Source organism: Podarcis pityusensis, assembly GCF_964106645.2.
Source record: "Podarcis pityusensis genome assembly, chromosome: 12".
NCBI lineage: Eukaryota > Metazoa > Chordata > Lepidosauria > Squamata > Lacertidae > Podarcis > Podarcis pityusensis.
The window spans coordinates 12,167,632-12,195,472 of record NC_138037.1 but is presented as its reverse complement, the minus strand read 5'-3'; the positions used below and the strand labels follow the sequence as shown (position 1 = coordinate 12,195,472).

Here is a 27,841-nt window from a genome sequence, read left to right as displayed (position 1 = left end):
CGATGGAGTGCTCAGTGTGTCTTCTCTAATTTGTCAATATTTTAATTAGCGCAAACACAATTAAAATCATTTGCTTTTTTTAGATGATTCCAACATCGTGCAATTTATGCCGCACAAAGCATTTCTATCTTTATGCACCTGATGGATGGGGTTCAAGGGAAATGAAAGCTTTAAAGATGCAAAAAATTCTGGATAGTTTACTGCTAACAACAACAAGGTGTCATGGCCCCCTGGCTTCAGAAATCACTGCAGGACAGGATGCGGCAAGGTAGATTAATGCAATGTGCTGGAGGTGGAGAAGAGAAGGCAGTGACTACTACTGTCAAAGAAAGCATGCAGACAGATCTAGACCATTAGATCAGTGATATAAGTAACCTCATTGCATTTTGTATAGGTATACAGTTTTCGTTTCCAGCTTTAGCTCAAGGGAAACCAGAACACAGAGGTGCACAGCACTGATTGGCTGGAAAAAACCAGTGATGTCACTAACACACACACACACATCTGAAGCTGTCTTTCAAGGTTGTAGAAATTGATTCTCAAAAAAGTTCAGAATGGAAAGAACTGCACATTGCATTTTTAAATCACACGTGGTCCTTAAAAAATAAAGAAGCAGAGAGCTGCCTGGAATGGAGGAAGGGCAAGACAGACTACCAAACCAGCAGTCAATCTGCATGCCAGCATGTCAGTCAATTGTGTTGCAATGAGCCTGAACGGCAGGAGGAAGAAAGAAAGAAAAAAACACAGGCATCTGCGTTTGCATGTGCGTGTGCATCTGTCCCCACTCAGAGTGTGACAAATACTCAAGTGCCCCTGCTTTTCTTCTGTGAAACGCTGGCGCATATGAATTTAATTATCCTGCTCACACATTCAAAATGCATGCAGGAAATGTAAATGATAAGCTCTTTGATGACTAAACATATTACGTGGAGTGTGAAATATTCTGTCGGAAATCAGCTTTCACAGTTTGCTCTCTTTCATTCTATTGAGAGGAGACAGGCCAGACAGAAAGTATGAGAATTTTGGAAGCACACAGTCAGTTGCAGCTCCTACTTTGCTTGTGCAGCAGCCCAGCAGAAGTGACTCTTGTTCTAGATCAGGGTTTCCCAAACCTGGGTCTCCTGCTGTTTTTCAACTACAATTCCCACCATCTATGACCACTGGTCCTGCTAGCTAGGGATGATGGGAGTTGTAGTTCCAAAACAGCTGGAGGGCCGAATTTGGCCATCACTGCCCTAGAGCATTCAGGAACATGTCAGATTCCATCAGTCTCCACTGGTGGGCCATCTGAATGAGGCCACCACCCTTACAAGGGGGAATTGCCATCGTCAGTCCAACGTTAACCAGATAATGGTCTAACCATGACAAGGAAGTGCACTGCACTCCCCCTTTCTTCAGTCCTCATAGCATTTGGGGCAATGATCCCATTGAGAGTGTGCCCTGCCTGGTGTGCTGGACCGATGAGAGACCCATGGTTGTCATGGAGGCCATGAAGTTTTGAGTTGGTCCAACAGCAGCCTCCACATGGATAATGAGGTCCTCCGATAATACCCTACTTTATGCCACTGCACTGGGTGAAGTCTCTCTCTGGTGCTTGCACAAGCATTCCCAGGGCAACAGATTCTCCTTTGGCTCAGTTCCTCCCCCAGTCCAGGCTAGGTAATATACCTCTCTGTTAGGAATCCATGAATACTACGTATGTTGCTTCTGGGTGGAGTTCACGGATAAATTGAAACCTGCAAACAATAGTAGATTTTTTTCTTCTTCGGTGGCTTATGATATCATAAGCAACTCATTTCTTATACACCTCCCCAGTTTACTGTGAGCATGAAAACCAGCAATGGTGATATTATCCCAGATGTGTGATCAAAAGTGCCTGTTTGCCACGTCCAGGCATTGCAGTCACAGGAGGAGGAAGGCTTTGATTAATTTAAACACATCACATGGAAGGCTAGGATGATCCTGCAAAACGGGCACAGTTTATTGTCTGTGAGCAACACTAAATTATATCATTGGTGAGACAGAGCCATGCTAACATTCAGCTAATGCCTAGACAATAACCACAGTGAACTGTAGCCGGAACCCAAAGCTTTGCACATAAACACAGTAGATTTAATCTGACTTATTCACCATCAGTATCATCCATCCTTGAAAATCCCCTTCCCCTCAGGGTGAGAGGACCACAGAGCAACACGCCATGCAATGAAAGGGCTGGCAGTGCTAAGAAAAAAATGTTCTCTCCCTTTGCCTTTGTGGAAGTGCTATGCATGTATGTGTACAAGTGTCTCCGAGTCCTAGCCTAAGTCATCTAAAAGCAAACAAAAACAGTGCACCAGGGAGCATCAGGTTCATGCTCTATTTTTGTCACAAATATCAATGGGGAAACACTGTTTTAAAACTGCGGCACTCTCTAGATAGTTGCTTAATTAGTAAACATCAATCAGCATGTCCAATACCGCTAGCCAATTTTTTAAAAAAGAAGTTAAAACATTGCCAAGCGCTTTTGGAGAAACCCGTGGTTTTATTTCCAAAGAGCGTCCAATGTTTTCCCCCTTTTAAAAATCTCGTGGAAATCATGTCAGCGAACTAATCTGTATTCAGCGACAGCTACCAAAACACAGAACCTGTACATGGGAGATGAGTGGAACAAAACGAAACAAAACGCAGCGTTAAAGGAAAACCTGCTCTCTTTGGCTCAGCCGCAGTTATGTGCAGCCCATAATTTCAAACCACAAGTGAAACTCCCACTATGTAAACAATGAAAATTGAAATTGTCTCTGCCAGGCTCCAGCAGAGTATCTTTTAAGCAGCAATGAATGATTTAAAAGGGCAGCTGCAAGCGGGAAGAACTCAAAGGGCCTGGGTGCTGCCGGAGTATGATAATTGGCAACGGCCATCGTGCCCCAGCATACAGCTTCCAATATCTCTTTATTTGCTAAGCCATGCATTATGTATAGCTTAACGCACCCCAGTTCATACATGGATACCATATTATCATACTAATAAACAAAGGCGCCAGGAGCGTTGGGGAGCCACCGGCTGTAATTAAAAGATCTGTCCTGTCAGTGGCGTGTTCAGATTCAACACCAGAGACAGATGTTTGTGGCATGTGCTGGCAATCACCGATATCAGAAAAAGTATATTGAACTGCTTTCCTAAGCCTCCAAGGCATTTATGTCATCCCCCCCCCACCGCCATGTTTCACATGCGTCCTTCTTGAAAAGGCTATCAGTCGCTACTAGACACAATGGCTCCACTCTTGTTTCCATTGTTGGGGGTATTCTGAATGCCAGAAGCTGGGTATTACAAATGGGGAGAGTGCTGTTGTGCTTTCGGACAGGCATCTAGTTTGCCAACGTGAGAACAGGATGCTGGGCTGGACGAGCTTTTCTTTGGCCTGATCCAGCCGGGCTCCTGTTCTAAGTATTAAGATCATGTCGTTCCACAGGTGTGCATACAGCAAAGCAAAACAATAGCCACCTATGCTGCCCTATTTTCATGCAATTTAAGAAGAGGGATTTGTTCTGGCAGTTCAGGGGCTAATTCAAAGATCCCATTTTACATTATGGATGACTGGAAGGAATTGCAAATGTGCAACTCCCCATTCGTGGGGCAATCTGCTTATCCGAAGGAACAGTTCAGGTCTTCTAGACAGAGACCTGTTCCAAGGACCCTCTTCATCAGAGGCATGCTGCTATGTTTCTACAAAAGAGAGGGCCTTTTCTGTGGTGGCACCCCAACTGTGAAATGTCCTCTCAAAGGAGGCTCACTTCATGCTGACATTAGAAACTTTCAGAGCCAGGTGAAGTCCTTCGTCATTGGCCCAGGCATTTTGGACGGTAGTTGTTGTTGCAAGCATGTGTCTGGTTTTTGGAACTGTTTCTTTTCTGTTTTTCTTTCTTTTTAGCTTTCGGAATGTTTGTTTCATCTTGTATTTTGTTATATTCCTTTATTGGTTTCAGATTGCATTTATATGTTGTGCGAATTGATTTTACACACACTTCTATACACTGATGTGGAATCTTTCAACGAAGGGTAGCTAAGAAATATTTTAAGTAAATAAGGAGAAAATACCTAGCTCAACATGCAAGTCTCCTGCTCATTCTTATCTGGAGCCACTCTTTACAATCAGGAGGACTAGATGCTTATTTTTTAAGCCATCAGAATGAAAAAGCAAGCTGAAATCTCAGTTTTCTTTTAACAGATCTGCATGTCACACAAACAATGTTGATAAAGTGGCATTTTACATTTTTGGGGAAGGAAAGAACTTGCTTCCCCAAAATACATTTTACATTCGGTGGCTTCTCCCTCCTTTTGAGTCCCGCCCCCCAAACGCAAGAGATTCTTGAGTGCCTGTCTTTAACATTCCTGCAGCGCTCACAAAAAGTTAAACAGGTCTCTTGAAATCAGAAAACAATAAACCTAATAAAGACTCCAGCTGGCACAGAGGGTGAAAGATGCAGCGATTCTCCAAGCTCTAAATCTTGAGGGATGGGAACATCTGCACTTAGACTCTCAAGAATAATGAGTTCAGCCAAGGTCATTCATCAAGCTGGAAATAAACACACACACCCCTCCTGTTCTCAGTACCGTGTGATGACACCTCCATTTCTTCAGCTTTGTTACTGAGGGCCCTAGAGGGATTTAGCTGCTATTATCATTGATTGCTTGAAAGGGGAATTGGACCATTTAGGGCAAATCTGTACTACTGAATTAAACTGGTTTCGCTGTCGATTTCCTCTGCCCAGAGAACCTGGGGACTATCTGGGAGGGAGAGGAACTAGAGATCTCTAACAGAGAATTATCAGCACCCTCTCCATCAACTATTCTTGCCAGGATTCTTTGGCAGAGGCCAGTGTCATTAGAGCTCAGGATCTGACCCAGTAGAAAAAAAGAAACAGTCATGGAACTGGGAAATTACACAAAACAAATGAAATACCGTGAAAATCCCTGAAACGAGAAGTAATCGGCTAGAAATATTATCTTATGGGAAAAAACATAAAATTGAACATAAAATCAAACAATTTTGATCATTTAAGGTTTATGATTTCTCTATTTCCTTCTGAGGAAACTGAATAGTTCAGTGAAACGAGGTTTGTAGCTGGCATCCCGTTAAGGCTTTGTTCAATTTTAGGTTTTTCTAATTCTAATTTTAAACTTTTTGATTTATATTATTTTGTTTATTTCCATAAGATAATATTTCTAGTTGATTACTTCTCGTTTCAGGGATTTTCACGGTATTTCAGGATTTGACCCAGGCTGAACCATCTTCAAATCTCCACTCAGCCACCAAATTGACTTGGTAGCCCTAATCCAGTCACTATCTCTTACACCAAGGGTACTGGCCAGACGGTCACTATTTTGGGGTGAGATTTGGGCCACATTCACACCATACACTAAAAGCACTCTTATACCACTTGAGCAGTCATGGGGAATCCTGGGAACTGAAGTTTAAGGGTGCTGGGAATCGTAGCTCTGGGTGAGGTCAGCATCCTTAACAAGCTACAATTCCCAGGATACTTTGGAGGAAGTCCCAACTGTTAAAGTGGTATAAGAGTGCATTAAAAGTATGGTGTGGTTGTGACCTCGATCATAAACCAGGAAATCCAGGAGCACAACTAAAGTTGCTTTGCAGCTGTTGCACAACAAACCTGCATTCCCATAAAATTAGATTATTATTTTTTTACAGCACAGGCCTTGACCGTTTTAGGCTGGTCCAATATGTCCATGACTGCATGCATCGCTGCAGCCCGGAAGGTGGTGGAGCAGGGCCTAATGGGCTTATGCGCACTTTGCCAACACAATCAAGGATCAGGAATGTAACCCCCGTGCAAAACAGCCATTGCCTGTATACGGAAAGTAATGTGGAAATGCATTGGAAAATGTGGGATAGCGACTGATATGTCATCTAACCTCCCCACAAACAAATCAGAATTAATCTCAGTACGTAGCCACCATCATCTAACCTCCTTATAAACCTTGTGCAAACAAAATAGGCCGAATGCTCAATAAACAAGCTGTCTGGAAGCAACCTAACTTGCCTCTCAGAGTTGTTATTACCATGTTATGTAATTCAGCTCTAGCTAGCTGGAGAACTCCGTGGTGAATTATTTGCCTCCAGATGAATTGCACAGCTCAGTACCTGTGCGCTCTGCCATACCCCTTTCCTAAATATTTGCAGGTACAGTAAGGAGGCAAAACTGCTGCTCTGCAGAACCATCTGCTCTGGTCAATTACACGGAGGCACAACGGCCAACCTTCACTCCGTGTAAAAGTCACCGTTAAACTAGAAGCCGCCAATCGCTTTTCTCCATTTCCTTTTATTTATTTGTTTTTCACGTCAGCGAACAATTAAGGGTAATTTATGTTAAATTAATGGTGCTTCACACCACAATGAAGTATTTTATAACATACAAATGATTGGTCTGCTCAGAGGAAGCAGAAACTTAATGCCGACATCCGCACAAGTGACAATTTGAATTAATCACAGCCTACTTTAATAACTATGTTGTTAAAGGGTGACAGAACAGATGTTCTCTTAAGAAAAAAAATTAAGTGAGTTAATAGTATCCTACTTTTAATCTGGAAGAGCTGCGTTTGTGAAGCCTTGGGTTTGGGGCAGGAGACCTCCGATATGCCCTGTGTTTTAAAGCACTGCTTTAATGAAAGGGAACGAATTACTTTTCCCTCTCAAAGAGTTAACATGAGCCATGCGCAGTGGAGGCTCATGACCTGACCATCACTCAGAATTAAGGGTACTAGTCCTCTGGAAAGAGGGACCAGCAAATAAATGCAAAAGATGGCCATGTGCAAAAGACTGATTTAGTCTGGCTGTGCTCTAAAACATCAGAAACTAATTTACGCTTCCCAAGCCACAGGAAAAGTGGCAAAAGGTCACAACTTGCCCCCCAGCACTAATTACATTCCTTGTGCTGGAGGGGTACACAGAGAAGGAGGTGGGGGGGGGGGAGAAGGACATCTTCATAATCAGCCTTCTGGAAGGGAATAATCTTGGCCAGAACAGTTAACACATTCAGTGACTTAATGTGTAAACAGCAAGCTACAATCCCTCCCAGGGAAGCATGTTAATGCACTGCTCAGTTCTCGACAGGATGGGCAGAGGGGGAATTCTGTCACACAGAGGTTTCTGAGTTGCCTGCTTATCACTGCGTCAATGCACTGGCCTTCTGATACTTTATTTTATACTAGTACTTAGCTCTGGCTCATTTGCACTTTCCAAAGTGCGGCTGTAGGTACAGACATGAATGATATTTACCAGTAACAAGACCACTGGAGTATGGGACGTGGTGGTGCTGTGGTCTAAACCACTGAGCCTAGGGCTTGCCAATCAGAAGGTCGGTAGTTCGAATCCCCGCGACAGGGTGAGCTCCCGTTGCTCGGTCCCTGCTCCTGCCAACCTAGCAGTTCAAAAGCACGTCAAAGTGCAAGTAGATAAATAGGTACCACTCTGGCGGGAAGGTAAACGGCATTTCCATGCGCTGCTCTGGTTCTCCAGAAGTAGCTTAGTCATGCTGGCCACATGACCTGGAAGCTGTACACCAGCTCCCTTGGCCAATAAAGCGAGATGAGTGCCGCAACCCCAGAGTCGTCTGCGACTGGACCTAATGGTCAGGGGTCCCTTTACCTTTAAGACCATTGGAAAATGTCAGAAACTTATGACATTCCTCAGGTAGGATATTCAAAAACATTTTTAAAAGGGGGAACATTAGGCGTATCTGCTCAAAGGCAGGTGGTGTGAAGCCTTGCTTGTGTCTCCCTGCAGCTAGATCCTGTATAATTTTTTATTCTAATGGACCGGCACAGCTATCCAGTTTTGCTCTGCTTTGGAGAAAGCATGTAAATAACTGTGAATCAGCTCTTAATAACTGGCATGCCTCATGTTCCAGCTTTATTATTGGATATTATTCTTAAAGACACACGTACTATATCTATCAGGCATACCCAACAGGGTAAAAAGAAAATAAATGAACTCTGCAGGAAATACTTTAAAGAGCTTTAGATCTGTAGCTGCAGGGCAGAGCCTATAAATGCTAAGCTTGCGGCAAGGTTTAATTCTAACAAGTTCAACGGTGATATTTAATTCTAACAAGTTCGATGGTGACATGGGTGAGAAACAAGGAATCAAAACAACACATTCACATTGCCTTGAGCAAACATCCAAGAGCTTTCAGCTCCCCTCCTTTACATTGCTGCGCGTTACAGAGACCCTGCTGCAACCTGAACGTTTACAACCCTGCACCATGCATGTTTAATCAGAAATAAGTCCCACTGAATTCAACAGGATATACTCTCAAGTAAAACTGTAACCTTCGCCTCCAGGCCCTACAGCATCCAGCAAAGTGTATCAATTTTGCTTGCTAAAATGATAAGAAAGCTGAAAGTCTGTCCAAGCCAGGTTGTCTTGAAAGCGGGCAAATGTTTATTGTGGCTTTCCTTGTTTCTTATGGCAGCAAATTCCAGAAGCTGAGAGGTCCACAAACACCTGTTCTACTATGGAAAGGTTCGCAGGGACCTTGTTTCCATCTGGCTTAATGCTTGGTGGAGTTGCAGGGTGGGGAGAGGAAGCGAAAGACCAATCGCTGCTTAGCCCAGATCTCATTACCAGTGTTTTACATCATATATCCTGGAAGCAACTGGCTGCTTAGTCCAGCCTTCCTCAACCAGGTACCCTTCAGATACCTGGACTTTGGCTCCCATCAGGCCCAGCCACCAAGGTCATGCAGTGGCAGGGACTGGCTGGATGATGAGGAATTGTGGGAGGCACCAGCTGGGGAACCCCCAAGGGACACCCCAGAGGAGGAAGGCTCAGAGCCAAGGGATTAGTGGTGGGACACTGAGGAGATGTCAGAGGGAGAAGAGTGGGGGTGGTGGTTTTTGGATGCTGACGAGGCAACTGGGTTTAGTGAGCAAGGCGAGCCTGTGACAGGGAGCAGCTCAGACTCAGAGGCTGAAGCAGAGAATACAGGGAGTCTGCCTCTCTTACTGTGACCAGCTTCCCTTCCCCCTTGTCTCCAAAGGCATGTGGAATGATGTGCAGAGCAGAACAGAGATTACAGGTACCCAGACACAGTTTGAGACTGCTTGGGAAACATCTGGCGGGAGGAGCCTTAGAGGGGGTTGAAGGTGGAGGCCATCAGTCCTGGCAACTGCTCTATAGGGGCAGGACCTGCCGGGAGTGTTGTGTGCCGTTTTCTTGAATACAGAATTTACTGCACCGAAAGACTCTGCTTCTTGTGTGCTGACCTGCATCTCGACACGCACCCAGGTTTGGTGGGAGTTGTATTCCAGCCACACCTGGAGACCACCTGGTTGGGGGTATCTGGCCCAGTCAGCCACGCTTGGCTGCTTTTAAAGCCTTGTACAGCCGTAGAGTGATTCCTTATCGGCACTATTAATAAGGTGGCCTGCTTTGCCGCATGGTTATAGGACAATACGAGAATCCTACCTTCGCAGGTCAGGATGAAATAGGCCATGTTGTGGCTGAAGGATGCACTGAAGTACGTGCAGTTGTTTATCAGGTCACAAGAGAGGCACTGCCTGTTGAAGGGCCCTTTAGTGCTGGCACTGACAAAGAGGAGAAAACAACACGTCTGATTATTCAGCTGGCACTGCTTGGAACAGGCATGTGGATTTGTGATGGCAGGACCTTGGACAGAGTTGGGTGCTTTCTCAACCATGTGTTTAGGGGCTGGAGCTGCCCCTGGGCATGGTGTGATGGTCTAGTCCACAGCAGCTTTGGTTTTTAGAGCTGGGAAATGGCCGTGGCTCAGTGGTCAGGAGAGTCCCTTTCCCATGTAGAAGGCCTTGCAGCTCCAGGCAGACCTGGAAGAGACCCCTGCCTGAAACCCTGGAGAGCTTCTGCTGCCAGCCAGTGCAGGCAACACTGAGAAAGATAGCATAAGGCAGATTCCTATGTTCCTAATCCAGCCCACCCCCACATCCCCATCTGAAGAATCTGGCAGGCCCCCGTTTCCTCTGCTGGCGGGTGGCGCCTCCTCCTGTTGGGAAGCAGGACATTGCCCCAAATCACGCACCTGCAGAGGAGTGTCGGCAGCATCAAAAACCAAAGGAAGCAAAAGAAGAGGTTTCTAAACAGTACTGGAAAATACCGTATTTTTTGCTCTATAAGACTCACTTTTTCCCTCCTAAAAAGTAAGAGGAAATGTGTGTGCGTCTTATGGAGCGAATGCTGGCTGTACAGTTATCCCAGAAGCCAGAACAGCAAGAGGGATTGCTGCTTTCACTGCGCAGCGATCCCTCTTGCTGTTCTGGCTTCTGAGATTCAGAATATTTTTTTTCTTGTTTTCCTCCTCCAAAAACTAGGTGCGTCTTGTGGTCTGGTGCGTCTTATAGAGTGAAAAGTACGGTACCTTCCAAAAGCAATAATTGCTGTGACAGCAGAGCCTTGGTCTTATGCCCCTAAGGAAGTTGGTCACCACCTGGGAATTTTATTGCTTTATTAGCACTATTATCATTTGAAAATGTTTTTCCTCCAGTACCATTTCAAGCCTTTATCTCTTCTTTGTTACTTTTCAACTGTGCAGCTCCGGCCCCTCTTTTGTTCTACTGGAGCAGACCAGAGTGAAGCCTGCTCCGACTCGGTCCGCTCTGGTTGCCCCGCCCCCCTCAGGCCGCCGTGGATAGGCCAGAATTTGAATCTGGGTTTGATGGTACCCAGCAGGTTCCATGACAGCTGGGGGAGCGGAGCAATGGTCAGAAGGACGGCGTGGCTGCGGGAGGACGGGGAAGCCTCACGCCGGGCCGCAAACGATGTCCACTGCCGGACCGGGGTGAGCGGCCATTTCTCAAATTAGAAAACCACTTGTAAATCTTTTGGGAAACTGATTGCTCTTTTGGGAAACTGAGTCCTCCCCCACACAATTCCATGTATCTTCTTTTGGCTTACTTTGCACTGAATTTGCTCAGGTGTAAGAGGAACTGATAACAACCTCTTTCAAGGAAAAGTCTGGACATTGTTTCTTCCATGAAAATAAATCATACCTGTATAAATGTCGTGTCCTTGGTAACTCTTCTGTGCTGAGGAAATAGCTAGAATAAAATGCACATAGATTATAACCAGATTTTTGAGAGCAGTATTTCATCTGGGTTATCTGCATAGGCACAAACTATTCAGAAGAAAGGTGGAAGAGATATGCCCCATGGACTCCTTGCACCCTAGAAACATTATTCTGATGCCTTTTAAGTTATAATTCCAGTTTTTGTTTTGTTTCAAAGAAAGTCTCTGTTCCTGCGGCTGCAAGTTTGGAATGGTAAAATGAACAGAAAAAAGAGGCAAATTTATAGGGGCGGGAACTTTCCCCCTAGAGCTCATGATTTTCATGTCTACATGATTGGACCTGCCTGTCATGCAGGCAGTGGGGAAAACCAATCGTAAACCTATGTGCAAATTTGTGCTGCTAAAAAATGTCATCCTGGCAGCAGTGCACCAATGGTCTCATGCAGATGTTTCACATTTGGAAAGAACTTTAAAAGAAAATGCAATATGTTCACCAAATGCAGCTGAACACACATTTGTCAAAATCGTTAGCTACATGCAATTAAATACACAAAATTAGCCCAGCCTTCCAGCTGTCAGATGAAAATTTCTAAAGAAATTTTATTATTCAGCAGTTATACAAAGCAATAGAAAAAGAGCTGTCCATTGTACTGATTTTAAACGGATGTTCTATATAAAAAAGGCTGGATTAAAAGGCGGCCAAATGCTTCAGAGATTCCATGTTTGCAATATGACAGCCCCCGCCCCCGAGAAGCGGCGTTGAATGTCTTTGAATACTCTTTTTACATTGGAAAAATGTTTATGTGTGTAGCAGTAAGCCAAAGGCCAAGCAAGATATATCCAAAATGCTCCTTAAGCCACTGTCCTGAAGTTACTTATTCCACAGCAGTATGAATCATTTTAGTTGGTAAAACATTGGACAGGAGCATCCTCACAATAATACTCTGATTCTTATGCTTACACCCATTTCACAGAGGAGACTTTCCTACTTACCAGAGTAATGTGAGGGAAGCCTAGCTTCTGTATTTAAGCACATTAATATCACAGGTTTCAATCCAGAGCAATGCCCACTGGGTCACACATAAGCGCTCCACTAATCCAGTTACCCTTGCAGTGCTGTCAACTGAACCTTCTAAGACATGGAAACTGACTTGACATGGTTTGGTGTTCCTTACATTTTATGGTGCCTTTCCTCATATCCCAAAATCCTGGTCACATCCCAGTCACCCGATGTGATTGACTGTAAATCGTTGCTGCTGCTGTTGGGCTGCCGAGAAAGGAGGAAGAGATGAATTTCAAAACATGGAGCAAGGTGTTCTAACGATGATCAAACATATATCTGCATTATCTTCTTCAGAGCAAGTTTTCCTGATGTCCCTTTTCCTGATGCATTTTTTAAAAGACACTAATTTATTCTTCTTCTATCCTCCTAGAAGTGAAAATAATAAATTGAGCCAAATTCATGCTTGGGATAGCCGTATTTCATAATTTCTCAAATTGTGCTATAGGGCTTCTGAAGCCTCTCCAAAAGTGGCGAAGATGAAGCAGAGACAGATGAGCAGAGTCTGATTGGGAAAACTCTACTTATTGCCCTTCTGTAACACTCTTTCTCCAAAGAGCTCAAGGTGGCTACAACCTTGTGAGGCAGGCTCTATTGAAAGACAGTGACTGGCCTACAGTCACCAGTGAGTTTCAGTGGGAATCTGAGCCCTCTCTCCCTAGCTTAAGTCCAGCACTTTGGCTACAAATGGATGCTCGCTTTTCAGGGTCACAGAAGTTGCATCTGAAAAACATACAGAAATGCTTTCTTCTAAGGGATCTAACCCACCCTGCACCCTAAGCCCTCAGTGCTCACACCCAAAGGAGCCTCCTCTCTACTCTCTGTGCAACCCAGTCAAACCTGCTCACTCTGCGGGGCTGCAGCTGTTCCTCAGCCCAATTCTCCATCAAAGGAGACCAGTTCATTTTTCTTTGGTTGTTGCCCATCAATCCCTCTTTCTTTGGTCTGCAAATTATGTTTTTCATTTAAACCCTTTTTGTATCAGTGCCAGCAGATTCCACTGATAGCAAGCCAGCCACAGGATTTCCTGAAAAACACTGTTTGTGTATTAACCCACTACAGTACTCAGATGTCATTGTCTTCAACAAATGCACATTTTCTTGGAAATGGTTTGCATGTGATATGTCTAGGTGTTGACTTGTTATATCGTCAAAACTGCCAATGTAAGTGTGTTACAGGGGTGGGGATTCTGTGGTCTTCCAGATGTTGTTGGACTACAACTCCCATCATCCATGACCACCGGCTATGCTGCCAGAGGCTGATGAGAGCTGGAGTCCAACAACATCCAGAGAGCCAATATTCTTGGTATATTACTTTTCACCCACACCCAAAAAGGCGTTTAGCAGCAGCAGAGCTTTGTCTCACCTGTGATGAAGACATGGTAATGTGGTAAAACTCGCCTCTCCCTCCCTGAGGGATGGCTCGGACAAAGAAGAACCTCCTGCCATCTCTGGAGAAGACGGGCTCTTCATTCTGCAAATACCAAGCAGTTGCAAATGAATGCACAGGTAAATATTCATGAATCTTGAAATAAACCACTCAAGACAGCAACCGTGCCAGTCCCATCCTTCTGCCAGGCTCCTTCAGCCACATGTGGATTCAAACCATGCATCTTCTAGGACTGCGGCTGAAATCCAGCTCAGTGAAAATTAGGCTACCTTGTGTAAAACACTGTGGGCACAAGTTGTAGCTTTATCAGCCTTTTGCCTTGGTCCACAAGGCCCTCCTCCCTTGATTGGTTGCTCCCCTTTCCAGATGCAAAATAAACTGACCTGCTTCTGTTTATATGCTTGACTTGCCTGCCTGCTCTGTCCTTGGAAACTCAGGCCCCATCTGTACTATACAATTTAAAGCACTAAGCAGGCACAGCTTCCCACAAAGATCCCTGGGACCTGTAGTTTGCTAAAGGTGCTGAGAGTTTTTAGGAGACCCCTTCTTTCCCTCACAGAGTTGCAATTCCCAGCATGGTCTAACAACCCATCCCTATTCCCAGGGAACTCTGGAAACTGTAGCCCATGGGTAGGCAAACTAAGGCCCGGGGGCTGAATTTGGCCCAATCGCCTTTGGCCTGCAGCTGGTCAAGGAATCAGCGTGTTTTTACATGAGTAGAATGTGTGATTTTATTTAAAATGCATCTCTGCGTTATTTGTGGGGCATAGGAATTCATTCATTTCCCCCAAAAAATATAGTCTGGCCCCCCACAAGATCTGAGGGACAGTGGACTGGCCCCCTGCTGAAAAAGCTTGCTGACCCCTACTGTAATCCCATGAGGGGAACAGGGGTTTCCGAATAACTCTCAGCATTCTTAACAAACTACAGCGTTTGTTACACCTGAGCACATTCAGTCCCACTAAACTACGCCTTAGCATTCACAGGTCATACCCTGGAGCCCCTGACAAGAGCAGTAGTAAGGTAGCAGGGAGCTCCTTCCAGGTTCTAGGGCTATATCTTGTAAACAGCATACAGCTGAGCTGGCTGATCCTTAGAATCTTGAAGCCCTGCAATTCCAAAGGCTTCTGCTGTTGCTGTTCATTGAGAAGCGGCTCTGTGACTCTGATCAAGAGAAATAACCCTCAGGAGATTTTGGGCATCGCAGCACTTTGATGTTCAAATATATTATCCCTTTGCACAGTTAAAACAAAAAATCACAGGCGCATACAATGGCCTACAGAGAAACAGCTAGAAGGCACCAATCGTATAGATTTCTGTTAAAAGAGTACACAGTTTAATACTTTGTTTCTGCCAAAGGCTACCAACTAAGCTGAAACAGCTGATCCAGACTTTGCTATCTGTCTACATGCCTTCCCCTCGCAAAACGCTGCCATTCTGATTGACTCAATGTCAACACCAATAATAATTACTCTGAACCATGGGTTTTTGCTAACCATGGTTCAGAACCAAGAACTGTTTGACTGAGGAAACTTCTGCCCGGTTAGCCCTACCATTTTCAGGCAGGGCAGTCCATCTTCCAGTTTGAACATCTCCCTACCCCACTCCAGTGCCCCTGATGACTTAGTGGTCTGGGGGGAAAAGAACCCCTTTATTATGGCATAAGCTTCATGGAATAGAGTCTACTTTCTCCTGGGCCTGCAGCAGCCCACTCTCAAGAAGGCCTCTGCTGAAGAAGAAGAAGAAGAAGAAGAAGAAGAAGAAGAAGAGTTTGGATTTGATATCCCGCCTTTCACTCCCCTTCAGGAGTCTCAAAGCGGCTAACATTCTCCTTTCCCTTCCTCCCCCACAACAAACACTCTGTGAGGTGAGTGAGGCTGAGAGACTTCAAAGGAGTGTGACTAGCCCAAGGTCACCCAGCAGCTGCATGTGGCGGAGCGGAGACGCAAACCCGGTTCCCCAGATTACGAGACTACCGCTCTTAACCACCACACCACACTGAAGCGTAAGCTGGCAGTCAACAGTTTTTCCGACCAACTCTTCCATCTCTTTTGCTGCATCTAACACAAGTGCACAGATTTAGCATCCCTAGACAAAGAGTAGCTTTATTATAGAAAGGTAGGTTCCTATGTCACTGTTGATCTGTATTGAAGTGTGTGTTTGCATCTCTCAATTTGCCCCTTTGTGGTTCTGCTCTGTTGCTTTTGAGTGTGGGACCTTTTATTAAGGAGATGGAAAGACCACTATTACCTGTCTGTGCAGCCAGGCTACGCTCTCATCTTCATGTTTCTGAAACAAAGCAACATAATTAAAATATTATACTGTAGTTTGCATCTATTATACTTTGCTCATCAGGGCAGAAAGCTATTTGACTCAATTCCAACAATGGCTGAGCAAGCACAGAGGAGCCCATCTGAGTATGATTTATGAGCAGGCAACTTGAAAGGCCTTTGCTCTTGATTAAACAAGTGAATGTGTTTAAAGCATGGCAGTAATCTATGTGAATAACAGTAAGACGATAATTATTCACATTGTTTGTAAGCAACCCAGGGTTTTGCTTGGTGGAGGAACACTGAAACGCCCCCCCCCCTTCTACCACACACCTGGGCCAAGCTATGCCCCAGGCCACATATGAACACGTGTTTGAGTGGGGATCCTGAGTGTCAAATTTCTCCCCATCCCAATTTTTGTGTGGGAGATGAATAATGATGAGTAACATGGCCTGCATCAGGTGGAGCTTTTGCATTGAGGTCTAAGTTGGCTCCTATATTACATCACTGAATGGGGGAGGGGATGGTCGTATGTCGTATGCCACACCTACACAACCACCCAAAAGACCTAAGTCTTCAGCTGGTGGCTCTGGAGCTAATAGCAGGTTGCTGACTGATCTAAGCTTGGCTGAAACAGGAGCACTTCCACCATACAAATGCATAGTGAAAAATGTAAGAAATGAGTTCTAAAATGCATGTTTGAATTAAAGCTGGACCCTGGGTCTCAAAAGACTGAAGAGTACTGGCCCAATTGGCACACTTTTAAAAAGGGATCCAGGGGGAATCCTGGAAATTACAAGCCAGTTAGCTTCACATCTGTCCCAGGGAAACTAGGGAGTTTCCTCTTTCAATTCCAGTTGCATGCATCTTTTGCTTTCAATGCACACAAAATGTACCCCGGGTCGCTCACCTTTTTCAGGCTTCAAAAAATTGGTGCAGACTACAAATGCCAAACGAAAAGCTATGGGTGTTCAGCTGCCTGGAATCAAAACACTGATACTACTATTGAACATTCAACTTGTTTTACTTGTAAGGTGCCCTGAGAACTTGCACGTGGACGATACATGCTGCAGGTAAATAAAAATGAATACCTTTGTGCAGACTCCAGTTGTTGCATCACAGAGAGTCAGGATAGAAACATTCTGTGCTCTGTTCAGCCAGTTTACTGCAACTTTGGTACTGGTTGCCCACTTCACCATGGTTATATAGTACTCCCTAAAAACAAATGAAGGCATGTGAGTGCTACTCTTACATGTACTTAGAACACAATTTCCCTTCACTGTACAGACCCAAATATTTGTTTTTGGAATGTGGACTATTAATAAACTTGATACACTGCACAGACTCAAATATTTGTTTTTGGAATGTGGACTATTAATAAACTTGATGCAGAACGAGACTACAATATGTCGTGATTGTAACAAGTCCAGGATTCATTTTTGTGTTCCTCTCTTTGAACTTCGTCTGAATTCCCATACTACCTACATCATAATCAGCCCCTTGCCTGCTTATTGCTTTTTTATGTTCTCGAGGCATGCAGCGTGCCACTTCTCCCCCTTGAGCTAAGAAAGGGGTAAATGACTTGATAATGAATGAGTGTCGCAGTTGTAAGACTGACAAATCATCCAACATTATCATATTCAAGTGGAATGCACAGGTCAAAGTCATCTTTAAATTATAAGACAATGACTTTTCACAGTGTGTACAGTCCATAAAAATTTTATGAGTTCATTTGTTTGCCATAAAATATGTATAAAGGAGTTGTTGCTCTCGTTGGGATTAATGTGCTGCGTCGCCGGAGAAATCGCTTGCATTCTGGAAAAGATTTGCTGTGCATACAGAGGAGGAAGGACTCAGAAGGATGAAGACGATCTGATTATCCAGCAAAATAAGAAGACAGAGCACAAGCATTCTGCTGCAGGGCAGAACAACTGAGTTGCCCATGCCTAGCATTTGAAGTTTGGGAAATATAATGGTGCGCTAGAAATTCAGTATCATAAACATTTTTTCTCTCCCTCTCTTTCACATGACAGTTTGGCACCAGCATATTCTCTAGGGCAGTGGTTCACAGTTGGTACCATGGAGGTATCAATGTTTTCAATAGCTTGGCTTTTGAATTAGCAATACTTAGCTAATTGAGCTAAGATGTATGGAAGTGAGAGCTGGACCATAAAAAAGGCTGATCACTGAAGAATTTATGCTTTTGGATTATGGTGCTACAGGAGACTCTTGAGAGTCCTATGGACTGCAAGAAGATCAAACCTATCCATTCTGAAGGAAATCAGCCCTGAGTGCTCACTGGAAGGACAGATCCTGAAGCTGAGGCTCCAATACTTTGGCCACCTCATGAGAAGAGAAGACTCCCTGGAAAAAACCCGAATGTTGGAAAAGATTGAGGGTACAAGGAGAAGGGGATGACATAGGACGAGATGGTTGGACAGTGTTCTCGAAGCTACCAACATGAGTCTGACCAAACTGCAGGAGGCAGTGGAAGACAGGAGTGCCTGGCATGCTCTGGTCCATGGGGTCACGAAGAGTTGGGCACGAGTGAACGACTAAACAACAACAAGCTAATTAAGAACCACTGCTCTAGGAAAACTGCTTGTTTTCCTTTTGTTAATAAAACTAAAATAAGCAGAGAATGAAAAACTCCTTCCGACAGTGTTAAGAACACAATATAAGAACATAAGGAGAACCTGCTGGTTCAGGCAAGTGGCCCATGTAGTTCAGTATCATGTTCTCACAGGGACCACCCAGATGTCTGTGGGAAACCTGTAAGGGGGACCTGAGCACAACAGCACCCTCCTCTCTTGCAGTTCCACCAACTAAAAACATGCTGCTTCCAACTATGGAGGCACAGCCGTCACGGCGAGTGGCCAATGATAACAAGCTTGCACAATTTAAGAATCAATGTGAAAGTAGGACAAATTGTTGTCTCCTACACCTTCTAGAAACCCAAAGCAGCTGGAATCAGGAGGTTTTCCAACATGGTGTGATGGCTATATTTATGTCTTTTCTTGAACTTGGTGGTGAATTATTTTTTTTTAAATCAAAATAGAGAGAGGCATTCAGACAATCCAAAACTGGGTCACAAAACTAAGGGTTTGATGACGACTGATGAGAACCAGGGATTCCAAATCTTGCACGAGGAATATGTTGGACCAGATCGTATGGTTTGTGTAATTATGATGGTGATGATATATTACTTTCTGGTTCAATATGATTTATTTTCAGTTGGATTAATGGTTACAGTGGATGAGACCCACATGGCAGAGGAGTGGTTCAGAACATAAGAAGAGTCCTGCTGGATCAGACCGAAGGCTTATCTAGTCTAGCATTCTGTTATCATAGTAGCTAAGCAGATGCCTACAGGAAGCCCATGAGCACAATTGTGTTTTCCAGTAATTGTTATTCAAAGGCTCATGCTCCCCAATAACTGGATGCAAAAGTCAGAGATTATAAACTCAGAATTAAACATTGTTCTTTGCTCAGTCTGAGATTAGAGCTCATTTCAGCATATATTCTGGACCATTCTGAGGACTACGTATTTTATAAATAGTTCTATGTCATGTCTAAATAGTTAACCTTTGAATGCCTAGGTCATCTGAGCAGACTTTAAGGTGAGCTTTGAACGTGCTAAATTAAATCTGAGACCTATAATATACCCCACAGAGTACAGATAATTAACCTTAGCAATATACTGGACACACTAAACAGCACAAGCTTATTGATTCAACTACCCTGGAGGGTATCAAAAGCTTTTAGTTAATCAGGGGTTTCAAAGAAGATAAGCATCGTTTCCATAAGGTTACCCTGACATGAAATCCCACTGCTTTCAAAAGAATTCATTTTCAAACTAAAACTACGGTATTTAGAATCACAGCACAAAACATTTAATGGTAAATTTCACTGTTTTAACGTTTTTGCTGTTTGCTGCCCTAGGCTCCTTTGGAAGGGGTGGATACAAATTTAATAAATGACAACAGTAATAAAAAATAAAGGTCAGAAATGGAGGTCAGAATGGAGTAAACATTTGATGTAATGGCACAGGTGACATTAGGTCTGGTAACCACCCTGGAAACGGCAATTAGACAGGCATATTATACATTTGGGGTAAGTAGGTGTGTAGAGCTATACTTGCTTAATTGTATTGTGGGTCAGTATGATCCAATTCATGTTCTACTCAGAAGAGTTCAGTAGGATTTATTTCCAAGCCAATCATTCACAGGTTTCCAACCTTAGCATGGCATTATTGTGCCTTTCCAGTTCTGGTGTAATGGGCAAAGTGATAGACTCAGCAAGGAGTTGCTGGTTCAAATCATTGCTGAGCCACAAAGCTGGCTAGCCAGCTGCAGCCTAGTCTACCTCGACAGGGTTGTTGTGAGGATCAAATGGGAAAGCCTATTCTTCAAATTGAATATCAAATAATTTTTTAACAGATGCCTTTAAATAGACTGAAGCTGTTTTGTCTTTAATTTACAGCCACAGTGCAATCCATAGGCATGGAGTGTTATCAGCTGGATTTTCATTTTAAAATAACCCTTCTGAGACCCCTGGACTGATCTGCGCCAACAAGCGGATGTTTTAATGGCCTCAGCAGGCTAGTAATTTCTTTTCAGTCTAGCAATTTTTGCAATGGTAGCTAGAGGGGCCATGGAAAATTTGCATAGCCCAAGCCTCTCTGTCATCAAAGCAGATAAGCGCTCAAGACAAGAAGAGAGGAGGGGAAAGACAGTGGAATTAGAAACAATAATAATAGACAAAGGAGGTTTAATGGAAGGAGTGGTAGGTAACAACTTCAGGTCTTTGCCACAAGTAGCTAGTACAGCACAAACCTCATTCTTGAATCATCAGGAGGAGTCATTTCCAGATCATGAGTAGGCCCATTCAAACCAATGACATGTAAGGAAATGCTTGGATTTTCTGTTCCAACCTAGAAGACAAAAGAAGACAGAATGATAAAAAAGTGTTTAATAAATGACTTATTCTGTTTATAAGTAAGAAGGTATAAATGAGGATTTTAGTGCTGGACTTGGCAAACTTCAGAACCGGACTAAGGATTAGAAAAACAGAGCGAATGCAGATGTAGCTCAGAAATGTCATGCTACCTATAGCTCTGAAATTGTTCCCCAGCGATTATTATATTTTTAAAATACAAAGCCATTATGGTTGCTTCAGAAGGGAAAAATCCCCATGCAAAGTAGCCAGAGTGAAGAAAACAGTTGACAAATAAAAGGTGAAACAGCCCTCTCACCACCCCAGCCCCTCTGCCCCTTCTGCTCAACTGGAAGCCACAGAATGGCTTTGCAGGGAAAACAATCTACGAACTTGCAATTGGATCTCGAGGTGATTAGGGCGGTGGTTAAAGCCATGTATTTAATCACTAGGCAAGTGGTCATTGGTGAGCAGGAATGAGGGGCTGGTGAGGGCATGGAATCCCATGCAAGAAGTGAGCAGGCATATAAAGAGGGGATGGAATGCATAGAAACAAAGGTCACATTTGCACCACACATTTAAAGCACATTAAATGCACATTTAATCCTGGGAACTGTAGCTCTGGAGGCTACCGTAGCTGTCGCACTGTAAGCTATAGTTCCCAGGCTTCTTTGAGGAGAGCCATGTACCACAAATATGGGGTGTGGATATGAGCTCAACACAGAAATATAGTGCTTTAACTTTTCTCCAGCAGCCCTCAGCAGGCTAGTAATTTCTTTTCAGTCTAGTAATTTTTGAAGACTTGTTTACTAGGATGAATTAAAGTATTCTGTGTAAAGCTAATTGGCTTTTCTGGTTACGTTGCTACATGTTCTTGTATTTTAACCAGGTGGAAGTAAAAAGATACAGGTGTTAAAGAGATCAAATCCATCCTACCTTTGGGTAATGATAAGTCTCCACTTTAGGGTAGAGGCTGCCTGTGAACATAGGTATTTCCATAGTGGGGACTCTGGAGTCATTGATAGTTGCATACGCTAATCTTGTGCCGTCGGGGGACCACCAGTGTGCAATATGGGTCTTCAGGATCTCCTCTATGTAAATAAAAAGAAGAAGGAAAGAAGATCGTGAGATCCAAAAAATTTGTTAGCGTGGGAACTTCAGGGTGGAGAGCTCTATGTGCACCACATCATAGGGAGGAAAATTATTTTGGAAGAGGTTGTTTCTAAGGCTGTGATCCAATGGTCACTTATGTGAGAGTAAGCTCCAATGAACATAGTAGAAGTAAATATTAGGGCTGTGCACTGGATCCAGATGAATCCTGACTCAGTTAGGCCTGGGATTTGTCCAAATTAGGTTGAGGTTGCCCCAGATCATTCTGGGAAGGATTGGGTCCACCTGAAGGGAGGGGGAGCCTGGCAGTAAGAAGAAGGCACAGAAGGAGACTCATAGGAAGTCTGCATGCATCTCCTTCTCCCCCCATCACAACTGCATGTTTAAACATTAATATTAGGGTTTAAAATCTCATATGGTGGGTAGGGAGAAAAGGAGAGGCACATATTCTCTGGGTCCCTAGATCAGATGGGGGGGGGGGCTCATGCAAAACCCTACTAAATAAGCAAGTTTGATATAATCAGTCCTCCATCCTGGGATAATGCCTATGTAGTGTTAGCTTCTATTCTGCAAGAAAAACATTGGGCACGGAATATTTCATTGGCTCATTTTCATTTCATTCTTTGAATTTCTCTTTTAATTCCTTTTTTTGAAGCTTTTTATAATCAGGCACGGCTCAGCAATTAAATGCCTGATAGGAATACAACGAGAGGGCTGGCAAGTCCTTGACACTTCAGCATTAATCAGGAATTACTTTCTTCTGCAAACATCTTTCTCAGATCTCTCAAGCTTAATGAAGCACTTCAAGAGACGATCATGTGAGATCCCAATGCAGGCTTTCTGGAGGACATTTTCACATGAGAATTTTACTGCTTAGATTTTTGTGGACACTGAAGCGTGGTGGATCTTTATGAAAAGGGGACCCCTCGCATGAGCAATTCCAGACGAGTCATGTCACCCTGCAGAAATTACAAACATAAAAAGGACCTGCCAAAATAGCAACATCGTGGAAGCATCTTTGTGACTGTACATACGTATGATCAGGACCGAACCAATATATTTCAGCACCTTAGGCAAACCACAAAATGGCAGCCTCCCCCTCCCCACCAGGGAAGAAAGGGTGAGTGAAGATCTACATAAGGAACAAGGAGGGGACTAAAGAGCTACATCAGGATCTGCTGCCGCTGTGGATCCCGCCGCCCAAGGCGACTGCCTCACCTTGCCTCATGGGTGTGCCGGCCCTGTGAATGATAACTTTGCAGGCAACAGCTTGCTTAATCAAATGCATGCTCAGAAAATTGTGAATGGGTGTGTGTGTCTGCAGTACAGTGCAATATAAATCAAGTTAATAAGACCATGGAAACAGCCACTTGCCCATTTTGCAGTACTGTATTCAGAATGGCCATATAATTTTACAGCAGGGAAGGACTGTAGCTCAATGATGGAGCATCTGCTTTGTGTGCAGAAGGCCTCAGGTACAATTCCCAGCATCTCCAGGTGAGTCAGAACATTGGTCCATCTACTCTAACATTTTCCAGGTAGTGGGGTAGAGGACTAGACACGCGACCTTGTGAATTCAAAGCATCACCTGTGGACTGTGCACATGGTGCAGCACAGACCTAGATGCTATGCTGGTTTCAGTGGGAGACATGTATGGAGAACTAGAATGTGACTTCTTTCTTTCTACTACATGGCAGACCCACATAGAGTGATTTGCAATGATCCAGTCTTGAAGTTACCAGAGCATGGCGTACAGTGGCTATGTCAGCTCTGTACTAAAGGAGCAGGAACAGGAGAACTGGATATAGGCATGTCTACTCACTACTGAACCCTTGGTGATAATGCTAGATCCAGGCCTGCTCTTACCAGGGGAGCACAACTTTGTCCAGAGCAAGTTGCCTGCCAGCCTCTTAAACCCAAGAGCTCAGAGCACACAACAGCTCTGTCTTGTTCAAACTCATTTCTTTTTATTCTGTCACCGCCTGCCTTCAAAAGTCCTACCTGCTTTGATGACTTACCAGCCGAATGGCACATTCTGAGCTTCGCTACCAATTTACAGACTGCCTAGCCCTTTTGTTAGTATTTTCCAGCTATTTGTCTCCCTCAGAACACAGTGCAAAAACTTTATGCAGAATGCCCTATGAAACAAACCTGCAGCACAAAGATAAACTCCAAGGCACTCACAACATTCAATGAAGCAAAGGAAAACGCATTTCAGCTAAGATAAAGGTTGCAGATGGATCCTATCATTCAGCCTGTAGGCTTGCATTTATAAGGAGGACATACTTTTCCCGTAAAGAAAAAGCAAGCAAGCAATTAGCTTTTGAGACGTCAAGGACATGCCTCTGAAGAACAGGGGAAATTGCAAAGTGACTGCAGAGAGTAAGAATAAGGAGACTGTGCTCCACACCTTCAGGAAGTGGAGAAAGTTCAGACTTATCCTTATAGTCTTTCATTTCTATTGAATGAAAGAAAGAGTACTGAAGATGGATGGTGCTTTTGTAATATCTGCTCTACCTACGAACATGTCAGCAGAGGGCAGTGCAAGAAATAAAAGGCAGGCAGGAAACCACAGGGCTGCATCAGATTACAAAACAGCAGGTTGGACTCCAGCAGGCAGGCATCTTCCAGGCTGCTTCCAGTCCAACTAACTCCAGCTTAAACCCTCTCAGCACTCTCTGCCTCTGTCGGTGTCCAAATTAAAAACTGGAACAACTACTAGCTGTCTATCACATTCACAAGGCTGGAGAGAAAGAGACCAGGAGACTAACGACAACGTTGCACCCAAAATCATTTAGTTACAGGTCCATTTATATTAATGGAGAAAGCCGAACTCATAACATCGTACTTGAGTCCTGAAACACCTTTCCTGTTTGTGTCACTCTACCATTGGTCCTATACAAAAAACACAGCCCACAAGCAACTTTGCAGTGTCTGGGCATGTCAGGCTATTGGCATGTCACACTGGTCCACATTTATTTTGCATGTGATCATTCATATGTTATATGTTTATATCAAACCGAATTTTAAAAACCCAAGCAAACAGAAATGCTTTACATATTTAAAAATGTATTTTATCACAAGTAGCATATTTAAAATATACATTTTAGCTTCATGCACACATTTATCCTAGCAAAGAAATTTCGCAATGCATTTTGGCACATCTTTGAGTCAAGTTCTGCATTCTAAAATCCAGAAGAAATCTGAAGGATGATTACATTCTAAGGAAGATATTATTCCAGGAAATGCAAATTCACTTAAAACTGGAGATAGAATTACATTCTTCTCCAACCCTAGTCTGCATCGCTCTCTGTTCTGCCCTGTGTTTGTCTCACGCAGCGCTGTTTCCATTTGGCTGCAACTTGTCTACTGCCCCAAAACTACATTATTTGTCTCATTGTTTGCTGCGGCAAAATTACGTAACTTATGTAATTAATTACATACATTACATTGCCATTACATTTCCCTCCATTCACTTCAGTGCAAATGGAATAAAACGTAATCAATTAAGTATCATTTGCATACTGAAAACAACAACAACAACAACAACAACAACAACAACAACAGGAAGAGCAAATACTGATTGTATTGACTTCCATTTTGGATAGAGGACAAATAAGCAAATGTCAGCAATTTCTGCTCCTGTGTTCTTTGGAATCCTCCAACATCCCTAGCTGAAGAAGGTTTTGTTGTACTGCCACAGAACCAGGCAGGACTGCTTGAGAGGGACCAGTGACTCTAGTATCTGGTTGATTGTATTTGGTTGCCTAGCACCAAAATGCCTTAAGGCGAGCTCAGAGCTTGACCATTTCATTAAATCTCCAAGAATGCAAGGCAACAGAATCCATACAGGCAGCTCCCCAGGGATTCCTATAGTGAAACCACTTTGTGTTGAGTACAGGATGAAATTCCAATTTTTACTGGCAAGTCCAGTTGATTTCAATTTGTTGCCGTTACAACAAAATTAGCTATCCTTCCACATCAACACTGCTATTGGAGGGCATGAGCTTCTCTCATTACTATTGCTACTACATGCCAACTAATCGAACAAAGTGTTGATGTTTGCCTGGCTCAGTTATGTCGTGAGAGGAGTGAAACAGAGAAGGATCATTCCTCACCACTCAAGACTAAAAGTCAGGACAAAAACTCTGCAGATTCTACTGAAAATATCCTTATATACAAATGCAGCAACAAAATAAAAACAACTTCTGAAGAAAATGAGAACATGGAGGTGAATGCAACTTAGCTGCCAAAGAGCACTTTCAGTTGCCAGCTATTACAATAAGCCAGCTTCTAAACAACATAATAGTGTACAATATTCATTATAAGATGGAGAAAAAGGGCATAGCAGGCTACTGCAAATAAATACAGCAAACAGCCTGTTAGGAACAGTACTCTCAGTTGCCAAACATGTAGTGGCACATCTTTAATGGCAAAGTAACTGCTTCAGAGTGGAGCCAGGGTTCCAGGATTGTTCACATAACAACAAAAAACAATTTTATTATCTGTACCCTGCCCATCTGACTGGGCTGCCCCAATCACTCTGGGCAGCTTCCAACAGAAAACATCAAACATTTAAAATTCCCCTACACAGGGCTGCCTTCAGATGTTTTCTAAAAGTTGTATACAGTGGTACCTTGGGTTACATACGCTTCAGGTTTCATACGCTTCAGGTTACAGACTCCGCTAACCCAGAAATAGTACCTCGGGTTAAGAACTTTGCTTCAGGATGAGAACAGAAATTGCATGGTGGCAGTGCGGCGGCAGCGGGAGGCCCCATTAGCTAAAGTGGTGCTTCAGGTTAAGAACAGTTTCAGGTTAAGAATGGACCTCCAGAACAAATTAAGTACTTAACCCGAGGTACCACTGTAGTTGTTTTTCTGTTTGACATCTGATGGGAGGGTGTTCCATAGGGCAGGTGCCACCACCGAAAAGTCCCTCTGCCTGGTCACTGTGACCTCACTTCTTGCAATGAGAGAACTGTCAGGAGGCCTTGGAGCTGGACCTTCCTGTCCAGGCTGAATGATGGGGGTGGAGACGCTCCTTCAGGGCAGTTCAGGACATCTGTAACAGACTGTATATGGCAACTGAGAACACTATTTGCAATAGGCTATGCCATTTTTTACAGTGAAGGTTGCTCCATGAGTGGAAACGGGGCACTACCGCACCAATCTCAGTCCACCCTCTCCCAGCCGGAACCAGCCTGCCTTACAACCAGGACTTACAACGAGACCTAGAGGTAGCAATGCCTATCAGTTTCCATCTCACTGTTGCCCCTTGCTCAGCAGGGAGGAAGATGAGGTTGGGCACAAAACTAGAATTATTTGGCTGGCTGGCTGTCATTGCCTTTGGTGCTATTGTTGACCTCCCTGCCTTCCACCCTTCCACCCACCAGCCACTGCTGCTGTCTTACAATGCCTCTTGAAGTGTTGTGATGTTTAGAAGCTAGTTCATCTTGATTTTTGGCAACTGAAAGCATTGCTTGAGCATCAAGCAATTAATTAATTAAATCTCATCATTAATTGGTTAAAATGGGCTGGGCAATAGCTTTTCTATGCCTCTGATTCTGAGACAGGATAGGAGGAGCCAGGATTGCATGCTGCAGAGTAAGTAGCATGCTCTAAGCTGGAGCAGGAGAGAACCAGAAGACAGATGGAACAGAAAATGACTCTAAGGTCTGATAATGAAACAGCACGACTGTGAAGAGGTTAGCTTGACATTTGCAGCCCACTCTTTCCTTCTGCTTGAGTAAATAAAGAGTTGTGCTGTCTATGATGCTATGTTTGTCTTGTTTTCAATTCTGGGGGGGGGGGACGGACATAATGGTTTCTGCAAAAGGAAATCCTGACCCACTGTCTTTCAAAACCATCAGCAAGGATGTGGACAAAGATAATCTAATGGATATTATGCATGGACTTCCAAAGAATGTTTGACCATTAGTTCCTCTCTAATCTTAATAGTTGCAGGAGAATACACCAGCGCTCCATGGAGATTAACAACTGGTTAAACAACAGGGGAGAAGTAAACACGGTTCTCATA

At 43.8% G+C, this 27,841-nt stretch overlaps 1 protein-coding gene across 6 annotated transcripts in view; it reads right to left on the bottom strand.

Moving 5' to 3' along the window:
• The window catches only part of DPP6 (dipeptidyl peptidase like 6), a 483,312-nt gene that overhangs the window by 19,010 nt on the left and 436,461 nt on the right, over positions 1 to 27,841 (bottom strand). For all 6 annotated transcript variants that reach the window (XM_080974041.1, XM_080974043.1, XM_080974040.1 and 3 more), the window contains exons 9-16: positions 21,629 to 21,783; positions 20,593 to 20,690; positions 16,849 to 16,972; positions 15,738 to 15,776; positions 13,464 to 13,571; positions 12,214 to 12,305; positions 11,023 to 11,070; positions 9,467 to 9,585 (exon numbers count right to left, since the gene is read on the bottom strand). In XM_080974041.1, coding sequence (XP_080830167.1) covers positions 9,467 to 9,585; positions 11,023 to 11,070; positions 12,214 to 12,305; positions 13,464 to 13,571; positions 15,738 to 15,776; positions 16,849 to 16,972; positions 20,593 to 20,690; positions 21,629 to 21,783 — 783 coding nt within the window. The remainder of the gene's footprint in view (positions 1 to 9,466; positions 9,586 to 11,022; positions 11,071 to 12,213; positions 12,306 to 13,463; positions 13,572 to 15,737; positions 15,777 to 16,848; positions 16,973 to 20,592; positions 20,691 to 21,628; positions 21,784 to 27,841) is intronic.